The 16,432-nt window shown below is 36.8% G+C and overlaps 2 protein-coding genes across 2 annotated transcripts in view; one reads left to right on the top strand and one right to left on the bottom strand.

The window, feature by feature from the left end:
• The window catches only part of EAF2 (ELL associated factor 2), a 38,790-nt gene that overhangs the window by 11,365 nt on the left and 10,993 nt on the right, over nt 1-16,432 (bottom strand). The window contains exons 3-4 of the mRNA XM_030329910.1: nt 11,103-11,239; nt 5,333-5,478 (exon numbers count right to left, since the gene is read on the bottom strand). Of these exons, the coding sequence (XP_030185770.1) occupies nt 5,333-5,478; nt 11,103-11,239 (283 nt within the window). The remainder of the gene's footprint in view (nt 1-5,332; nt 5,479-11,102; nt 11,240-16,432) is intronic.
• On the top strand, nt 6,743-9,560 carry LOC115523698 (replication protein A 70 kDa DNA-binding subunit-like). The gene has a single exon (XM_032594749.2). It carries the CDS (start codon nt 6,798-6,800, stop codon nt 8,397-8,399), a length of 1,602 nt encoding a protein of 533 aa, XP_032450640.1. The 5' UTR covers nt 6,743-6,797; the 3' UTR covers nt 8,400-9,560.

The raw sequence follows: 16,432 nt of genomic DNA on the forward strand, positions 1-16,432 counted from the left end.
TTACTGATATCAAAACCCAACAAAGACATTACAAGAGAACACACACACACACACACCCCCCAATGTCCCTTATGAACACAGATGCACAAATTAAAAAAAAAATTAGTAAACCGCATTTAACACTATCTAACATGGCTTTTAATCAGGAATGATTTTGTTCAGTAGGGGGACATCTGACAATATCTGGAGACATTTTTGGTGGTCACAACTGGTGGTAGAAGCCAGGGATGATGCTAAACATCCTACAATGCACAGGACAGCCTCTGACAATGTATTTTCCAACCCCAAATGCCATTATTGCTGAGGATGAGAAACACTACTATATTAAAAGTACAATACATCATGAACAAGTGGGGCTTTCTCAGGGATACAAACCTTCAAAAAATCAGTCAATATAATTCACTATATTAAAAAATAAAAAGTAAAAGCCATCTCAAAACAGCAAAAAGAACATTTAACAAATTTCAAGTCATTCTTGATAAAAACTCTCAGCAAAAGAGAAGTAAAAGGGAGTTAAACTGGTGAAAGACAGCTAGGAAGAATTTACAGCTTAAATCGTACAAAATACTAAGAGACTGTTTTCCTGCTAGTGTCAGAAGAAGGAGGCTTTTCACTCATACCACCTCTATTCAATATTGTATTCGAGGTTCTAATTGGTACAGTTAAGTCAAAAAATAAAATAAAAGCCATCCAGATGGGAAAGAAAGAGGTAAAACTGTCATTATTCACAAATGACATAATTGTGTATGTACAAAATCTGATGGTATCCACAAAAAAAACCTATTAAAATAGTGAGTTTAGCGAAGTTAAAAGATACAGGGAAAATATACAAAAATCAGTTGCATTCCTATTGACTAGCAATGAGCAATTAGAAATTAAAATGATAAAATAAGAGCATTTTTTAAAGTTATTTATTTATTTTGAGAGAAACAGGAAGTTTTTTTTATTTATTTTGAGTGAATGGGGGAGGTACAGAGAGAGAGAATCCCAAGCAGGTTCTGCACTGTCAGTGCAGAGAGCCCAATGCAGGGTTTGAACTCACAAACCATGAGATCATCACCTGAGCCAAAATCAAGAGTTGGACGTTTGACTGAGCTACCCAGGCACCCCAAAATAAAAGCATTTATAATAGCATCAAAAAATTAGGCTTCTGAAACCATGCAATTAAAAAGATAAAGTTTTCACCTCTCTCTCCTGTATCCTCTTTTTCCTCTTTTTTCCTATCTTGACATTTACTCTTGGAACCCAGCCACTATGTCGTAAGGAAGTCCTAGCCACCTGGAGCACAAACCATGTGTAGGTTTTCCAGCTGACAATCCCTGGAAAGGTCTAGGCCAAAGCCAGCATCAAATTGGCAGACACTGTGAACAACTGAGCCCTCAAATAATTCCAGATGTTAGACTTGTCATTCCTGCTGACACCATGTGAAACAACAACGAACTATTTCCACTGAGCTCTACACAAATTGATGATTTATGATCAGAAAATATGTTGTTATTGTTTTAAGCCCCCACCTTCAGATTTTTCTTAAATTCCTCATATTTGGAAACCATAAAACATAATTATAAATAATGGTCAAAGAGTTGAAGTTACACAGATTTTTAGAATTCAAATATAGTGGAAGAGCTACTTATCTACTGATGCAGTTAAAGTGATACTCAGAGATATATTTATAGTCTTAAATGAATACAAAAGTAAATTCAACATAGATGAGCTTACCATCCAATTATATGAATAACAGAGCAAACTCAAAATGAGTCAAAGAAAGGAAGAATTTTTTTGAAGAGCAGACATTAATGAATGAATAAACAAAGGAACAAGAAAAAAAGGAGTTAAAATAATAGCTAATATTTTAACATTTCCCAGTGCCTGCTTTAGGCACATTATAGGTATTTCTTTATTTAATCCTCTCAACAACCCTAATAATTACCTCTATTTTACAAATGAGGAAACATACACAAAGAGAAATAAGAGGTTAAATAAATTTCCCCAGGCTATACAGCTGCTAAGTGACTGAGCCAGGATTTGAACTTCAGCAGTCTGACTCCAAAGATGTCAGTAGTTACCTACTTATTTCTCTTTCTCTCCTCACCTGGCAGTGGATGTTAACAAATGTTTTAGTTACTGCCAAGCTCATAAGTGAAAAAAATATTCCTTAATTTTAAAATTTACATTTTGAAAGCACTAGTGAGTCTGATCAATTTTTCACATATTCATTGGCCCTTGCATATCTTAGGTTGTAAAATAGACTTAAATCCATATTGAAATTCTGCACGTGATAAAAAAGACTTTTTCAAAGAAGACATACAAATGGCTAGCAGACACATGAAAAGATGCTCAATATCACTCAATATCACCATCAGGGAAATACAAATCAAAACTACAATGAGATATCACCTCACACCTGTCAGAATGGCTAAAATTAACAACACAGAAAACAATGGATGTTGGGGAGGATGCAGAGAAAGGGGAATCCTCTTACATTGTTGGTAGGAATGCAAACTGGTGCAGCCACTCTGGAAAACAGCATGGAGGTTCCTCAAAAAGTTAAAAAGAGAACTACTCTATGATCCACCTATTGTACTACAAGGTATATACCCAAAGGATACAAAAATACTGATTCTAAGGGACACATGCACCCTGATATTTATAGCAGCATTATCAACAATAGCCAAATTATGGAAAGAGCCCAAATGTCCAATGACTGATGAATGGCTAGAGAAGATGTGGTATATATACACAATGGAATATTACCCATTCATAAAAAAAGAATAAAATCTTGCCATTTGCAATGACATGGATGGAGCTAGAGAATATTATGCTAAGCAAAAAAGTCAGAGAAAGACAAATACCATATGATTTCACTCATATGTGGAATTTAAGAAACAAAATAGATCAGTATGGGGGAAAGAAACAGAGGCAAACCAAGAAACATACTCTTAACTTTAGAGAACAAATTGAGGGTTGCTGGAGAGGAGGTGGGCAGAGGGATGGGTAAAATGGGTGAAGGGTATTAAGGAGGGCACCTGTGATGAGTACTGGGTGTTGCATGTAAGTTATGAATCACTAAATTCTACACTTGAAACTAATATTACACTATATGTTGATTAACTGGAATTTGAATAAAAAATTGAAAAAAATGGTTTTCATATCAGAAGAAATCATGTCTTTATATCATTTGATATATATATCAATTATATCAATTGATATCAATAAATGGGTATCAATATACACTCTCTAACAATACCATATTTATTAATTCTCTGTTAATACCTATTTATCCATACTCTTGGGGAGGGGAGAAATTTGGATTCTCATCTTTTTTTTTAAATGTTTGTTTGTTTGTTTGTTTGTTTATTTATTTATTTATACAGAGCATGCATGTGGGTGGGGGAGGGGCAGAGAGAGAGGGAGACAGAATCCGAAGCAGGCTCCAGGCTCTGAGCTATCTGCACAGAGACTGACATGAGGCTTGAACTCATGGACTGCAAGATCATGACATGAGCCAAAGTCAGATGCTCAACTGACTGAGCCACCCAGGTGTCCCTCATCTTATTTTTTAAACAAAAATCCCAGACAGCTCAAAGATGTGAATGTAAATTAAACCACAGAAACACTAGTACAACTGCCAGACATCTAGTCATAAATTTGAAAAGATGATTCAACCATAGCAATAGACATTGGCATAGAAGGGTCAGGAAAATATTTAAAAGAAGACAGTCTAGATAACATGCTATACAAACATCTCAAGGTAATTTCTTATATAAAATTAGACCTTGAAATCATTAAACCTTATAAGATGATGATAACTTATCCTCTAGAATCCAATGCTTCAATACAATGCTTTTATTAAGGTCTCTGCTAAAAAACAAAGAGGGATTTCTTCTTGCACTGTATTATTATTTGTTCTTCCAAGATTTTATTTAAATTCAAGTTAGTAACATATAGTGTAGTATTGGTTTCAGGAGTAGAATTTAGTGATTCATCACTTAACATGTAACACCCAGTTCTCATCACAAGTGCCCTCCTTAATGCCCATCCCCCCACCCACTGCCCCTCCAGCAGCCCTCAGTTAGTTCTCTATAGCTTAGGGTTTGCTTCCCTCTCTGTTTTTATTTCATTTTTCCTTCCCTTCCCCTATGTTTTTTGTTTTTTAAATTCCACGTATGAGTGAAATCATATGGTATTTGTCTGTTTTTAAATAATTTTAAATAATTAGCAAATCCTCTTCCCCTTCAATATCTTGATTTTCTATTCTAGTATTTTATTATATACATGAATAGAATGACATCATAATTCAAATCCATTTCGGAATCAGATATGATATAATAATAAAATAAAATTCAAGATTCCTTGTAGAAACAAGGGTTTTAAGTGTGTATATTCTTTGCTGTTTGTAAAAAGAACACTAATATGTTGGGGAACTAATGCTATAGTGGGCCTAGAATGGAGCAAGTGGAATTGGAGAACTATATACAAATTATGAAAGAAAAGTATAGAAGCAAATATACTTTGTAACCAGGTGACCAGAGTTTTACTCCTACCACAATTAGTATACCACAGACACCCAGCCTGAAGCTAGAAAAAAATAATGGAGATTTCAGTTTCCTTACTTTCAAAAGGACTATGCCTCCCTAGAAACACCTTCCTGCTGAGAAGTGAGCCGCAATTCAGAAGAACTTACTACATGTTATTACATCTCCTCACTTCCCTATTGGTCTAGTGACATCTTAGATATTTACAGTTTGGCTATAAATAAAATAACTTTGACAGAAAAATGCTGTGAGGAATTCAATCTAAATCATCACAACTGTAAAAAAGAAACTCCAGTACAGATATCTAAACAGTCACTTTTTTTACCCTGGATAATAATAAAAGATATAAATTCTGTTCTACAGATATAGTCTTACTGACATAATACCCTAAATCATAAACTACATTCTTCCCCCAGAAAAACCCATAATTACAAAAAATATTATGCTCTCAATGACAGTTTAAAATCAGTTCTCTCATTAGGGCACCTGCGTGGCTCAGTCGGTTAAGCAACTGATTTGGGCTCAGATCATGATTTTGCAGTTCATGGGTTCGAGCCCTGCATTGGGCTCTGTACTGACAGTTCAGAGCCTGGAGCCTGCTTCAGATTCTGTGTTTTCCTCTCTCTCTGTCCCTCTTCTGCTCTCACACACACACACACTCTCTCTCTCTCTCTCTCTCTCTCAAAAATAAACATTAAAACAAATTTTAAATCAGCTCCCTTGTTAATTAAAAATTTTCACCCAGTAATTCTTAATAATTTATTATAAGGGGAATTATATATAAACTTAGATTTTACCTCTTTCAATATCATCCATCGGAGATGCTGGGGACATTTTGTCTTCAGATGGAGAATGTTTTACAAGATTGGGAGTTCTAGCTGAATTCCGCATTTGTTGTTGCTGTTGCTCTATACGATAATGAATTTTACTACTTCCTTCAACTCTGCAATTCAGAATATCAAAGGTCAAAACAGGGATGATAGAAATTTAACAATTACAACTAACAAAGTTACTAAAATTGACCACTTATTCTTTTCTCTAGAAATCTTTAAAATGATATTCAAAAATTAAAGCATGAATTTAGTTCATTTTTTAACAAATAGTTATTTAACAAACACTTATTGAACTCTGCTATATGTATGGCGTATACACAGATCCACTGAGGGAATACAGATGTGAATAAAAACAAAACTGCTCAAAATTGAAGAGATGAGACATACACAAATGACTAAAATAAACTGAAATTATACATAAGTGTATAACAAGTACAACATGCTCCCTAAATTCTAAAATTATCATTTGTTAAAATCACTTCCATATTAAAAAAAATTTTTTTTAATGTTTATTTATTTTTGAGAGAGAAAGACAGAGCATGAATGGGAGAGGAGCAGAGACAGAAGGAGACACAGAAGCCCAACATGGGGCTGGAACCCACAAACTGTGAGATCATGACCCGAGATGAAGCTGAACGCTTAACCACTGAACCACCCAGGTGCCCCTCTTTCATATTTTTTATTCCTAACTTTAAGACACATTACTAAAGGAGATTTGTATACTTTCTTTTCAATGCTTTTGCGGACAGAGTATATAATACAATTATGCTTGACTTCTGTCTCTTCAATTGCCAATCACCCAAATCCTGTCAGTTCTTCCTTCAGAATATTTAGAACCTCACTGTTCTCTTCATTCCTACTTTCAAAAACTGTGGTTTATTCATTTTTCTGTTTCCCACATTGTTTCATTTTACTCAGCTTGTTTGGTGGATTAATGTTTTAAACAAATGTAAGCATGTCAATCTACTTATACACAGGCACAGAAACAAATTACTGCTCTATTAAACAGATCCTACTCATTGGCTCCAAATAAGTCAGATATATCCCTGCTTTCAAACCTTGCCTACAACTTCATGTTCTCTCCGATCAATTAAATATTTTCTAAATTTTCCTACCAATAAAAATTACCTAAGCAGGAAGGGGATAATAAAAAAGAGCTTCCAAGGGTCCTTCCCTGATCTGAAGTTGAATTTGGAAACTCACATTTAACAAGTACCCATGGTAAGTCTTATCAAGTATGTTTGGGAGGAAAAGCCCTAAATCTTTTTTTTTCTTTCTTTTTGTAATTTAAATTCCAGTTAGTTAACATACAGTGTAACATTAGTTTCAAGTGTACAATCTAGTGATCCAACACTTCAATACAACAGCTTGTACTCGTGAAACAGGGGCTGCGGAGGATCCGGAGCGCAGGAGTTGGTGCGGCGAAGGCATGGTGGGCCACCTGAGCGAGGGGGCCATTGCGGCCATAATGCAACAGGGAGACACTTCCATAAAACCTGTCCTCCAGGTCATTAACATCCGTCCCATCACTACAGGGAATAGTCCACCCCGTTATCGACTGCTTATGAGTGATGGATTGAACACTCTCTCCTCTTTCATGTTGGCAACACAGTTGAACCATCTCGTTGAGGAAGAACAATTGTCTAGCAACTGTATTTGCCAGATTAACCGATTTATTGTTAACACTCTGAAAGATGGAAGGAGAGTAATTATTTTGAAGGAGTTAGACGTTTTGAAATCAGCTGAAGCAGTTGGATTAAAGATTGGCAATCCCGTGCCCTATAATGAAGGACACGGGCAGCAGCAGGTAGTTCCTTCTCCAGCCTCAGCAGCCAACCCGCCAGCCAGCAAGCCCCAGCAACAGAATGGGAGCTCAGGGATGGGTTCCACTGCATCTAAGACTTATGGTGCCTCAAAGACATTTGGAAAAGCTGGAGCTACCAACCTAGCGAACACAGGTTCTGGAGGAACACAGGTCAAAGTGGTACCCATCGCCAGCCTCACCCCTTACCAATCCAAGTGGACTATCTGTGCTCGAGTTACCAACAAAAGTCAGATCCGTACCTGGAGTAATTCCCGGGGGGAAGGGAAGCTCTTCTCCCTAGAACTAGTTGATGAAAGTGGTGAAATCAGAGCTACTGCTTTCAACGAGCAAGTGGACAAGTTTTTTCCCCTTATTGACATGAACAAGGTCTATTACATCTCTAAAGGCACCCTGAAGATTGCTAACAAACAGTTCACAGCTGTTAAAAATGACTATGAGATGACCTTCAATAATGAGACTTCCGTCGTGCCCTGTGAAGATGGTCATCATTTACCAACAGTTCAGTTTGATTTCACAGCGATTGGTGACCTGGAGAATAAGTCTAAAGATTCTCTGATAGACATAATTGGGATCTGCAAGAGCTATGAAGATGCCACCAAAATCACAGTGAAATCTAACAACAGAGAAGTTTCGAAGAGAGACATCTATTTGATGGACATGTCAGGGAAAGTGGTGACCGCTACTCTGTGGGGAGAAGATGCTGATAGATTTGATGGTTCTAGACAACCTGTGATGGCTATCAAAGGAGCCAGAGTTTCTGATTTTGGTGGACGGAGCCTCTCTGTACTGTCTTCAAGCACGGTCATTATGAATCCTGACATCCCGGAGGCCTATAAGCTTCGTGGATGGTTTGACTCTGAAGGACAAGCCTTAGATGGTATTTCCATCTCTGATCTAAAGAGTGGAGGAACAGGAGGTAGCAACACCAACTGGAAAACTCTATATGAGGTTAAATCAGAGAACCTAGGCCATGGTGACAAGGCCGACTATTTTAGCTGTGTGGCGACAGTTGTGTTTCTTCGCAAAGAGAACTGTATGTATCAAGCCTGCCCAGCTCACGACTGCTTTAAGAAAGTGATTGATCAACAGAATGGATTGTACCGCTGTGAGAAGTGTGATAGTGAATTTCCCAGCTTCAAGTACCGCATGATCCTGTCAGCAAATATTGCTGATTTTCAAGAGAATCAGTGGGTCACCTGTTTCTAGGAGTCTGCGGAGGCCATCATTGGACAAACCACTGCTTATATTGGGGAGTGAAAAGAGAAGAATGAGCAAGCATTTGAGGAAGTTTTCCAGAATGCCAACTTCCGAACTTTCATATTCAAGATCAGGGTGAAACTAGAGACCTACAATGATGAGTCTCGAATTAAGGCCACTGTGATGGACGTGAAGCCCGTGGACTACAGAGAATATGGCAAAAGGCTGATCATGAACATCAAGAGAAACGCACTGATGATGTGAGCAGAGCAGTGCTGATTGGGCAGAAGTTTGAAAAAGCAGAGTTGAAATGAAACAGACTCCTGCCCGCAGCACCCCCCCCCAACCCCCCTTGTGACAATTCCACATTAGGTCCCCAGTGCATAGAGCCTCTCTGCGGCGGACTAGGCGCTTCCTCTCTCAGGCGCATCTTGGAACCCATTGGTAGGCAAAGGACAGTGTGCTCAGGTGGCTGAGGTGTAAACTGTGTCTGACCTAGCGGGTCAGCTGGCGGGAGGCGTAGTGCCAGTCCCTCTGTCTTCAGGCTTTTGTCAGTGATATTAAGATTTCAGTATCTTCAAGCAGGAATTATGTCAGAAGTAATTGACCCTAAATCTGCAGACAGTGAAATAAATTATGTAGCTTGGGTTTCCGCCTCTCCAGTGGTGACACCTTCACAACTTGGGTTCCTTCTCCAGAGGGAGAGCCGAAAAGGGGCTGTGCGGAACCTGTATTTTAGTGTGTCTTTCTAGAATTCAAAGGCTTTCCTTTCTAGAGATGCCACAGAGTTGTTAATGCTTGGAATGGCAATAGGGTAGAATTATTAATCAAAGAGATGTCTTTTATATCTGAAGAATATCCTTCCTTCAGGGTTTAATAGACTGAGTCAGATGGGTCTGATATTAATCAAAATTGTCTCTTCTGAGGAAGGCTGATAAGCATTGACTTGCTGTCCCCCAGGGACATCCAGGCAACTACAAAGCATTGCTTTAGTTTTTACTTCAATTAATGTTGCATTTTGGTTGGCGAACGTATACTTTTTCTACCTGTACATATTTTTTGCATTTGTAGGTTTCATTTCTTGATTAAAGCTATGTTAAATAGAAGGGATTTTGAAGGAAGAAGCTCTTTGTTTCCCCTGCTTTGTTTTAATAAACAGAAGCTTCTCTGTGAAAAAAACAAAACAAAACAAAAAAAAACAGCTTGTACTCATAAGTGCTTTCCTTAATCCCATCAGCTATTTAAACTCATCCTCCACCTACCTCCCATCCAGTAACTGTTTGTTCTCTATGGTTAAGAGTCTGTTTCTTGGTTGCCTCTCTCTTTTTTTGGCAATGATTGTTTGTTTTTAAATTCCACATATGAGTGAAATCATATGGTATTTGTCTTTCTCTGACTGATTTTGCTTAGCCTGATACTCTCTAGCTCCATCCACATTGTTACAAATGGCAAGATTTCATTTTTTTGATGGCTGAGTAATATTCCATTGTGTGTGTGTATGTATATATATATAATATTATATACGTTATATATATATATATATATACATTCCATTGTGTATGTACATATATATAATATCATATATGTTATATATATACACATTCCATTGTGTGTGTGTATATACACACACACACACACACACACACACATATATATATATATACATTGTGTATATATATATGTGTGTGTGTGTATACACACACACACATACCACATACATACATACATACCACATCTTCTTTATCCATTCATCAGTTGATGGGCATTTGGGCTCTTTGCATAATTTGGCTATTATTGATAATACTGCTATAAACATTGGGGTGCATGTATCCCTTCAAATTCTTAACCTCTCAAGACATCAATAAAGACTCACAAATGTTCCAATCAATGAGAACTTCTCCATTCCTTTAAGTCCGAGAACAATTTTTGCCTATATTCTTTGTATGGCTATTAGTGTAGGTCTCTTACATTACATGACAATGCACCACCTATTTGCAAACAAGAATTTGAGATAGCTATATTCTTACTGACTTTTTAAATGGAATGATCTGTTAATCCGATTAAAATGCAGACATGTTGAAGCTAGTATTTGTATAGGAAATTTTCTTTTTCTAGTTCTTTACATATTCTAGGTGCTCAATAAGTTTTTACTAATGATGATGAAATTATTTTGGAGAGTGTATAATGGCTTCTTTCAGTTCAGCTTTATGAAAGTATCTACAATAGAATAAAATGTATACCTACGCATATAGAAAACATTCAGAAACAAAGAAAGCTTTTATATATCATAGGAAGAAGTGATAAAAGCTTTTGGCTAAGGATCTCTGCCAAATTTAAACTTGGAAAAAGATTAAAACATTTTGTACCACAAAGAAAGAAACTTTATATAATAATGTGACTTAACCCAATACTTTTTTTCACTAATATTTCCTTAGCAACTTCTTTGTTGATAAAGTAGTTTATTTCATAAACCACATATCTTTTTCTTTTTTACTTTTTTTTAATGTTTATTTATATTTGAGAGAGAGAGAGACAGAGTGTGAATGGGGAAGGGGCAGAGAGAGAAGAGAGACAGAATCTGAAGCAGGTTCCAGCCTCTGAGCTGGTAGCTCAGAGCCCAATACAGGACTCAAACCCACAAGCTGTGGGATCACGACCTCAGTTGAAGTCAGACGCTTAACTGACTGAGCCACCCAGGCACCCCTTACATACCTTGTTTTTTTTACAGTGATGTTGCTGCTGAGTTTTTCTAGTCGACATTCTCCAGTATCATGGTTAATAATTAAAATGCATTCCTTTAAGTAAGGTTTCTTTGAACCTTTGAAAACAGTTACTGGTGGAGTTGAGCCCTGTTTAAAAAGTTAAATGTTATTACTTGAAATCTGTCATAGAAAATCATTTGGGAAGGCCTTCAAGATCTTCTGTGTTTCTCAACCTATGTTATACCTCAAGTCACCTAACTACCTAAGTTTACTACTCTAACAAGGATTCGTAGGAAAAAAGAGATGAAGCAAGGCTGAGGTCTCAAACCTGCTATTACTGAGAAAAGGGAACAGAGGAAGTACTTGCCCTGTGTCATTAAAGATTGTCAACAACAGACAATTGGGGTTCAATTCTAATGCATAATATATTTTACAGATAAGGGAACAGAAGCCCTGAATCACACCTCCTACCCACCTTCTTCTTCCTTCATTAGTTTAGTTTTTAAAATCTTGTTATTTTATTAAAGTGGTGCTTCCCTATGCAGATTACTATTACACTAAACTCACCAATTAATTTTAGCATCATTAAAAGTGGGACAACCAGACATAATATCCTGCACAATGTGATATAAAAGAAAGTAAACAGCATCACCTATAAAGTATCTTGCCTAAAACACACACACACACACACACACACACACACACACACACACACACACACACAGTCTAACTCACATCCGGCCTTTAGATATATCTATCAGTTTACAGGAAATATAAGAAATAGATGAATAAATGAATAAGATACTCCCAGATAGTAGCCCAAGGACTCCAAATTACAGTTGATAAGAGATTTGCACCATATTCTTCTTAAAGACATTTGCATTTCTACTTAGAATAGAATGTATCTTAAAATTATAATACATTGTTGTCCTTTGAATTCCTGAAGAATAAAGACTAGATCATAGTTTTGGTTGTTTTATTTATTTCTCCTAGTACCTAAAGTAACAAATGCTTCAGAGATACTAAATGGATGTTGAATATGAACAATATGAACACTTTGATCCAAAGTTAAATAAAGCCTTCATAATCTCTATACCTGCTGTCCACACTTTGAAACAGTTTTTAAAAAGTAAAGCTTTTTTCCTGGGGTGTCTGGGTGGTTCAGTTGGTTATGTGTCCAGCTCTTGACTTCAGCTCAGGTCATGATCTCTTGGTTGGTGGGTTTGTGCCCTGTGTTGAGATTCTCTTTCTTGCTCTCTCTCTCTGCCCCCTCCCCTGCTCATGCACTCTGTGTCTCTCTCAAAATAAATAAATAACCTTTAAGAAAATTAAAAAAATATAAAAAGTAAAGTCTTTTTTTCTTATTAAATTGAGCACCATTCCTATTTTATTTTTTTAAGTTTATTTATTTATTTTGAGTGAGTGAGAGAAAGACAGTGAGATAGCAAGTGGGGGAGAGGCAGAGAGAGAAGGAGAGAGAGAATCCCAAGCAGGCTCTGCACTGTCAGCATAGACCCCCATGCAGGGCTTGAACTCATGAACCATGAGATCATGACCTGAGTCCAAATCAAGAGTTGGATGCTTAACCAACTGAGCCACCCAGGCTCCCCACTATTCCTATTTTAAACTTTAATTCCTGCCCAGTCCCTTATTCCATACCCCTAGAAAAGAGTATTAATGTATTAAAACATCAGGAAACTCCTAAGAATATGAACTGTCTTTGCCTCTCAATAACTTTTGTGAGCAAATAAAACTGAAGTCACAGGCAGCCTGAAATATGAGGACTCAGTCACCGTGAGAACTGGGGGAAGAGAGCTCCAGGAAAGGGGAGCAGCAAGTGCAAAGGATCTGAGGCCAAAACGATGAAGTGACAGGGAGGGGGTGTGAGAGAGGGAGATGAGCTTGGCAGATGGATAACTATAGATCCCCACAGGGCCTTGCTGGCCATGGGGGGTGGGGTGAGTTTGAGATTTATTTTGAGAGCCATAAAAAGCACCTGTTGGGATGAGCACTGGGTGTTGTAAGGTAACCAATTTGACAACAAGTTTCATATTAAAAAAAAAAAAAGAAAAGCATTTGGAAGCCTCTAAGCAGAAGAATGGAACTAGATTTTAAAAAGATTGCCTTGTATGAACATGTGTGAACATCTATAGGGTGCTAGACACTGTTTGAAGTGTTTTATATGTACAATATTAAACTCATTCAATCCTAAAAAAAAAAAATTAACTACTGAATACATCCAATCATCTCCATGTTTACTGCTATTACCCAACCTCAGGATCCAATCATCATCTCACCTAAGTTACCATTATTCACCTCCCTACTCACCTTCCAGTTTTGTCCCCCATCTGTTGACAGGCAAATTTGATCATGCCTGATTAGGAATACCAGGAAAGGAAATTAGTCAGTAATGGGATGAAAAAGTACAATAGTACTCCCAAAGAAATACAAGGGAAAAAAAGAAAAGAAGAGATTCTTAATGAAACTAATAAAAAACAAAAGATACAAAATAAAGTAAAATAACTAATAAACATACTATAAGATGATAAATATAAAAATCAACTATGATAAATATAAAAATCAACTATATCAACTTTGAACTAAGTGTGGATAGAAATCTAATAAAAACGGAAAGTGTTGAACTGGGCTTAAAAATTATTCTGTTATCAGAAACCCATGGGGGGAGGGGAAGGAAGAAAAAAGAGGTTAGAGTGGGAGAGAGCCAAAGCATAAGAGACTCTTAAAAACTGAGACCAAACTGAGGGTTGATGGGGGGTGGGAGGGAGGGGAGGGTAGGTGATGGGTACTGAAGAGGGCATTTTTGGGATGAGCACTGGGTGTTGTATGGAAACCAATTTGACAATAAATTTCATATATTAAAAAAAATTATTCTGTTATCAAAAGATATATTTTAAAATAGTTATATTTAATATTTTTAAAATAGTTATATTTAATATATTTTAAAATATTTTAAAACGTCAGCTAAATAAAAGAAAGATTCTACGAACATGCAAACAAAAAGAAAGCAAAGTGGCAATATTAATATTAGGCAAGGTAGTATTTAAGCTTAAAAATCACAAAAACAGGATTAAAAATATTATTATATAATGATAAAAGATATAATTCATTTAAAAATATAACTGCAATAGGATGTTAAAATAAAATGAGTCCTAAAATAGGTTGAGGTCCCAAGAACGTGGTGGCTATTTTCTCATTTGAGCTAAATAAACTCAGTGGATGGAATCAAACCTTCCAGGTTCATCCTGGATGAATGTTGCCCAAGAGGGTGGTTTAGAGTGGCACAGCAGCCCATCTGACATATGGAACTTTCACAAGTCCAGTGTTTGGGGGCTGAAGTCATAGGTAACCTCTAGAGATGCATTTCCTACATAATAGCAAGTGTGGTTGAAAGTTTCCAGTGGACTATTTCATTGAGGCCTACAAAAGTACTCCATAAGGTGGAGTCACCACTAAAGAATGCCAAACTTGGACAGCACCAATGATAAATCATAGCAAGTAAGTCTTTTCCCTTCAAAATTCAACATTTTGAAATTTTACAGTAGTCAATTATAATTACTCATAAGGAAGAGAGATTTGTAAATTCCCACTATTAACCAGCTTAACAGCCTCCATTTTTTGTTAGTTTCCTATTTTAGTGTTTACTTATTTATTTTGTGAGAGGGAGAAAGAGAGAGAGAGAGAAAGAGAGCACATGCACCCAGCGTGTGCCAATGGGGGAGGGGCAGAGAGAGAGGGAAAGAATCCCAAGCAGACTCCACCCTCAGCACAGAGCCTGATGCTGCACTCCAGCTCACAACTGTGAGATCATGACTTGAGCCAATATCCATAGTAGGCCACTTAACTGGCTGAGCACCCAAGCATCCCATTTTTATTAGTTTCTTCTACGTGGTACTACCAGAGAAAACCTAGAGGAATGAAAATTAGAGAATCTATCCTATCTGATGGGCATTAAAGAGGGCATTTGTTGGGATGAGTACTGGGTGTTATATGTAAGTGATGAATCACTAAATTCTACTCCTCAAACCAACACTATGCTATATGTCAACTAACATGAATTTAAATTAACAAAAAATAAGAATTTTGCAAAAACTACTTTACAAAGGTCAAGAATTTATCAATGTCAAGAAGACTTGGATTTGAAATCCAACTATGTGGTTTATAAGCTACCTAACTTTGGGACAATTACCAAACCTCCACACGCCTCAGTTTCCTCATTAGCAAAATGGCATCAGGAAGAGTTCTTAAACCATAGGTAGTTGTGGGGCTTAAGTGAGCTAAATCTTTTTTTTTTTTAAGTTTATTTTTTTATTTTGAGAGAAAGAGAAAGCATGAGAGAGGGAGGGGCAGAAGGAGAGTGAGCCAGTGAGCGAGCAAGCAAGAATCCCAAGCAGGCTCCACACTGTCAACACAGAGCCCGACGTGGGGCACGAACTCTCGAACCATGAGATCATGACCTGAGCTGAAGTCAGATGCTTAACCAACTGAGCTACCCAGGTGCCCCAGTGAGCTAATTCTTATAAAGAACATAGAATAGTACCCTTTACATACAACACTTAATAAATATTAACTACTACCATATAAAAAAAATCTACCCTTTTGAAGAACTTCCAGAAACTGAAAGTACTCTTAAAAGTATAGTATAATAAAAGTTCTATTTTATAGGATGACTCCTAGCTTTTATTCATTTTTACCTGTATGATGAAAGCCAAGTTCATAAAGAAAATAGAGAATCTAAATGCCTCAAACTAAAATCATTACATTCCTGCAAAATTAAGAACTCTGAAGAAATGTAAAACTCCCACTTGTTTAAAGAAGTTCTTTAATTAAGGGAGGAAAACCCACAAAGTGAATTTGAGAATGTAATTTCTACTACAATTCACAATTGTCCAAGGACTATATGGCCAGCAGAAAAATATATTTGCTCTTGACAGGTGATAATTTTAACTATTCTCTTTCATTTCAGCTGTCTAAAAAGAGTTATAGGATAAAGTTTAAATTCTTTTGCTTTACACATTAAGCCCTTTATTATCTGATTTCTAATACCTGTCCATCTCCCACTGTGTCCCTAGTAGACTCCTTCTGACCTAGCCATAGTGGCTTTATGTAGTTCTTCAAATGTAACAGACTCTTTTGTTGCCTTGTTTTAGCCCATGTATTTTTCTTTTCTCTGCCTAAAACATTCTTCCCTCTTTCCTTTACCTGGGTAACTTCAACTCTCCTTCAAGACAGCATACCCTGGCATCTCCTCTCTCTCTGCTGACTGAATTATTGCTCTTTTGTACTTCTGTAATATTCTATGAATACTTTTATGACAGCCCT

This window comes from Lynx canadensis, chromosome C2 (assembly GCF_007474595.2).
Source record: "Lynx canadensis isolate LIC74 chromosome C2, mLynCan4.pri.v2, whole genome shotgun sequence".
Lineage (NCBI taxonomy): Eukaryota > Metazoa > Chordata > Mammalia > Carnivora > Felidae > Lynx > Lynx canadensis.